The 5,196-nt window shown below is 39.1% G+C and overlaps 1 protein-coding gene across 1 annotated transcript; it reads left to right on the top strand.

Moving 5' to 3' along the window:
- Window positions 1-837: 837 nt before the first annotated feature.
- LOC115419757 (beta-crystallin B3-like) lies at window positions 838-4,230 on the top strand. The gene is made up of 6 exons (XM_030134732.1): window positions 838-1,723; window positions 2,044-2,125; window positions 2,277-2,392; window positions 2,511-2,643; window positions 3,411-3,553; window positions 3,750-4,230. Exons 2-6 carry the CDS (start codon window positions 2,051-2,053, stop codon window positions 4,069-4,071), a joined length of 789 nt encoding a protein of 262 aa, XP_029990592.1. The 5' UTR covers window positions 838-1,723; window positions 2,044-2,050; the 3' UTR covers window positions 4,072-4,230.
- Window positions 4,231-5,196: the final 966 nt, after the last annotated feature.

Genomic DNA, 5,196 nt, shown 5'->3' with positions numbered 1-5,196 from the left:
CATGGAGTTCAGTGTGTTTTTTCTTCACTCATTAGTACAAATGTATAGGGTGGGGCATGAAGATCTATAGACCCCAGGGTCAGAATTTAACCATTAGTAGCGTATTCATACTTAACTATTTATATGTAATACTCCTCTTATGTGTTTCATTTGTAAAATCAAACACTATTATGTATCAAGGGCATAAAGTCTTCATGTGCAATGGTGGAATGAGGGTTTTGGACACCCCATGCATTTGTGGTGTATTGCATTAAGAATAAGAATCACTCTTAACCCTTTATTGGGCAAGTGACTATTTTTGGTCATTTCCATCTACATTATGAGACAGTGACAGCACCACTTCCAGTGAGGACAGTGAGTCAACAATCTCAGGTCCAGTGTGGTCTCCAGGGTCTGTAAGGTCCACCTCTCCATAAACAGTGAGTGTACCTGCTTTGTTAAGTACCATGAAGTAATGGTACTAATGTAAGGAATGATGTTCAAAGGGATAATGTGGATGTGGACAGGGGTCTGGATCAGCACTTATGTTGGTCTAATGTTAGAAAAGCGATGTTCTAAAATACTTGTTCCTTTCATCTTACATGTGTTTTTCTTGTATTTCATATATTTCCTCCTTGGATTTTTTTTTTTTTTTGGCTACTTATAGGTAAGGAACCAAATATGATAGCGTCATTGACCTTGATTTTCTACATAATACAAATTTTGGAAAAATTTCACAAAATAAGTCTTATTATGTCCTCCAATAACACACTCAGGTTGAAATTTTTAATCTCAGAGTATTTCTATGAGTGAACTATAAAGGGTTAAGTCATTGAACTCTGCAAGTATAGTGCAAAATAATGCCCCTTGAAACACATCCAGAGCATGACATGTTGAAACTGCCAAGAATTTAGTATTGTTATTGTTCTTGTTACCAACGAAAAAAAAAAATTTGCATATTTTTGCATCTGTCTCATGCAGCCACACCTTTTAAGAGACACAAAAAAAAGTCTTTTCCAGAAATATTTCACAATAATATTTGAGACTGTCAAATTTGAAAGCTTTTTCCCCTACTGTACATATAGATTTTTAGACTGTCGACATTGGAAAGCAGGACATTAGAATTAAGAATCTTTATTTATCAGTATACATATTATATGTGGAGATGCAACACACACCAAAATGACCCTCTGCATCTGTAGTTGAACATGCAGGAACACACCACACATGCAGACTGGGAGTAGTCTGCTGCCGTGCTGGGCACCCAGGGAGCAGTAATATAAAACCCAGACAAATAGAAAGGTAAAGAAACGTGTAGAAGACAGGAAAGTGGACAGCAAGAGAGCTGGGTGGGACCAATAGTGCTGAGTGAGACTGATCTCTGTTCATTCTCTTGGCTGGCAGTCAGTGCATGTGCCCACTATAGGATCATGGTCAGTCAGGATGGCAGCCTGGGCAGAGCCGGGTGGCGTTTGCCAGTGTGCCAGGGACAGGGGGCAAACCTATTGAGAAGCAGTGTGATGGACACAATGGGTGAGACAGACTTGCTGCATCAACAGGCTTTTTGCTGCTGTGGCCAGAAATAAACCATAAATACCCCCACCGGCCTCCACCGACCGCTCGCCAGGCCTCCACACCCACACACCATCACACTGAGACAGACAGAAAAGAGAAAGAAAAGAAAGGAAAGGAAAGACGGAGAGCTTGGCTTGGTACGTGGTGCAGTGAAGCACAAGCCATCCAGGTAAAACAAGATTCTCCCTCTACCTGCTTTTCTTTTCTCTCTGAATGTTTCGTCTGTCTGCAGTCAAACGTTTGTAACTTGAGTAGAAGTTTGTGTGTGCACCATGAATGTTTAATTCTTTCATAAACGTGTGACAAAAACCATCATTTTTATTAAATAAACACATGCATTTAAATGAACCAGCAATAGGTATTCTCTGTAATTAAAATGTGTATGTGCAACAATATTTTATGCTCTAACTGCCTAACATCTATAACTTGCATTTACTAAAATTTGATTTAAATAACTGATTGTTTGTAATGCAATGTTGTGGTTTGTAGAACTAAAATGACTGAACAGCAGGGAACCCCAGACCAACTACCTGCAGAGAAGGGCCAAGGAGGGGCTGGAGCCACATATAAGGTACCTAATACCATTTTTTTTAAATCAAACTGCATAAAATGACAAAATAATAGATTGAAATAAACAGGAGCCAGAAACACCATGACACTAGGACTGGGCTGACAATAGTGATTCTGTATTACCCAGCTTTTCTTCTGTTCCTGTCTTATAGTTGGCTGTTTTTGAGTATGAGAACTTTCGTGGGAAGAAGGTAGAGTTGTCCGGTGAATGTAAAGATGTGCTGGAAAAGACACCGAAAGTTGGCTCTGTCATTGTGGAATCAGGACCGTAAGTAAAACAAAGCCCTTGTGAAAAAGAGCCTCAAGTATTACCATCCCATGTACTGTTTTCTGTACTGGTGTTGAATATGTGCATAAACATGTGTTGCATGTTCTCCAAACCTCAGATGGGTGGGCTTTGAACGATCAGGTTTTGCTGGAGAACAGTTTGTTTTGGAGAAGGGAGAATATCCTCGCTGGAGCACCTGGACCAACGGCCAGAGTGGCTATAATTTGAGCTCCTTCAGGCCGCTGAAAGTGGTTAGTATTCTTCTCTGCTCTTTCTATTTGAACATAGGATAGGTGAAGCCTTTTCCATGTCTGTGCTACTGGAGTGAAGAGTCAAATGCCTGCAGGAAGGAATGATCTGGAACAGGGGTTCCCAGAGTGGGATACATGTACCCCCAGGGGTACTGGGAAGAAGTCCAAGGGATACTTGACATTTTTGGGGGAAAAATACATTTAAAAAGTCATCATGTACAGAATACAAAATAAATAATGAGAATTAATGCTGAAATATTAAAAAAAAAATCATTCATATAATAGTTTTATTATCAATCATCTTGTTTAAGTTTTGGTAACATTTTAAGAACATTTCTATTTTATATTATTCAAAATGAGTTTATTTGAGTAGCTAAGTAATTATTTTGTGTTGATGAAAGGTTTATTCATTAAGTAATGAGCAATTTATTTATTTTTCTTATCAATGAAACAGGACACGTTTCAGTTTGTATTTTGCACACAAAATTTACTATTAAAATTTTTTTTATTTTTGTATATTACAGTTAAATATAGGTTGTTTGTTTACAAAGTTTCGAAAATATAAACAGACCCCTTTGGCACAGGAACAACATTTGCCTAATGTTTTTTCAATCAAAAATGCTGAAGCAAGAGTTAGGGAGTACTTGGCTAAAAAAGTATATTTCAGGGGGTACTCCACCGTAAAACGCTGGAGAACCACTGTGCTAGAACTTTCAGTGCTATAGTATAGTGTATCATCTGATGTAATGTGTTGTGTTTGTCTCCAGGACAGTGCAGATCATAAGCTGCACCTGTTTGAAAAAGCAGGCTTTGAAGGGAGAAAGATGGAAATTGTTGATAATGATGTCCCCAGTCTGTGGGCTCATGGTTTTCAGGACCGTGTGGCCAGCGCCAAGGCTGTGAATGGAACGTAAGCACTATCCTCATGAATATTACTGTGGAAAAAAATCCCTATATATTAGGACAGTTACTTGGAAAATAAGAATAAAACCCATGAAGAACATATGTTTATTCAAAAGGGAATAATTCAGTTATATACTTTAAATAAACATCAGTTATTCTTGTGTAACCCTGCTTTGTTATGCTGTACTCTTTTCCCTCTGAAGGTGGGTAGGATACATGTATCCAGGCTACAGAGGGCGCCAGTATGTGTTTGAGCATGGAGAATTCAAGCACTGGAACGATTGGGGAGCCACTGCACCTCAGATCCAGTCCGTCCGACGTGTGCGAGACATGCAGTGGCACAAGAAGGGGTGCTACATTGCCCCTGCCCCTGCCCCTGCCCCTGCTCCTGCCCCTGCCCCTGCCCCTGTCCCTGCCCCTACACCCAATCCCACTCCCAACCCAAATCCCACTCCCACTCCCAATCCTACCCCTGCTCCCAACCCTACTCCAAATCCCAAATCCCAAGTCCAGCCTCAACCATAACGCCTCACCTCCAGCACCTCCTGCAGCCACAGGGGCAAGCTGAAGGTGGCCAGTCTCCCCCCTAACACTGCATTTCAGCTGAGGATATCTCACCATGGATTTTTGGAACTGACAACAATGAAAACATGTATCTGATGGAAATAAAGGTTTTGGCCCTGATGTAGTTTTGTTCCTGTGAATTCTTACGTGTGCTGTTACAACTTATGTACAGCAATACTGATGTACACAGCTGAATTATTAAATACTTATGTTTCCCCATCAACCAAAACTAAAAAAATAAGGGCAATGTGACACCTATTAGAGTGCCGTTCTGACAAATATAAGAATATATATGTTAAATATATGCTGGCATTAAATTAACATTTTAAGCCATGCCCCAGAACACAGGTGTCAAACATGCGGCCCGGGGGCCAAATCTGGCCCGCCAAAGGGTCCAGTCTGGGCCTTGGGATGAATTTGTGAAATGCAAAAATTACACTAAGATGTTAACAGTCCTTTTAGTTCAGGTTCCACATTCAGACCAATTCAGTCTCAAGTGGGCAGGACCAGTAAAATACTATCAAAATAACATATAAATAATGACAACTCCAAATTTTTCTCGAAAGTCCAATTCGTAAATTTACGAAAATGTAAATATTTTCATTGTTTACACTAAAACAAAGTGTAATTTTGCAAAAAATGTAAATAACCTGAAATGTCTTAAGAGAAGTAAGTACAATTTTAACAAGATTCTGCCTGTTATTAAATGTTTGGTGTATTCTTTTTATTATCATGTAAATGTGTAAATGATAAACTGAGGCGTAATATTTTTAAAATTACACTTATTTTTTTCAGTTTGTTAATGTTATTCACATCGTTTGAAAGGATAGTTTGTAGATGCAAACCTTTTCATAGTGTAAATTAACTTTTTCACTCTAAAACATAGAGAAAAGTTTGGAGTTGACAATATTTATATATTATTATGTTACTATTTTACTGGTTCGGCCCACTTCAGATCAAATTTAGCTGAATGTGGCCCCTGAACTAAAATGAGTTTGACACTCCTGCCCTTGAAGGTTGGAGAAGTGGCTTGTGTCTATATGCAATTTCCTGGAGATGCTGTTGACTGATATGCCCTTGAGCAAG

Source organism: Sphaeramia orbicularis, chromosome 5 (assembly GCF_902148855.1).
Source record: "Sphaeramia orbicularis chromosome 5, fSphaOr1.1, whole genome shotgun sequence".
Lineage (NCBI taxonomy): Eukaryota > Metazoa > Chordata > Actinopteri > Kurtiformes > Apogonidae > Sphaeramia > Sphaeramia orbicularis.
This window is presented reverse-complemented; position numbering and strand designations above follow the sequence as displayed.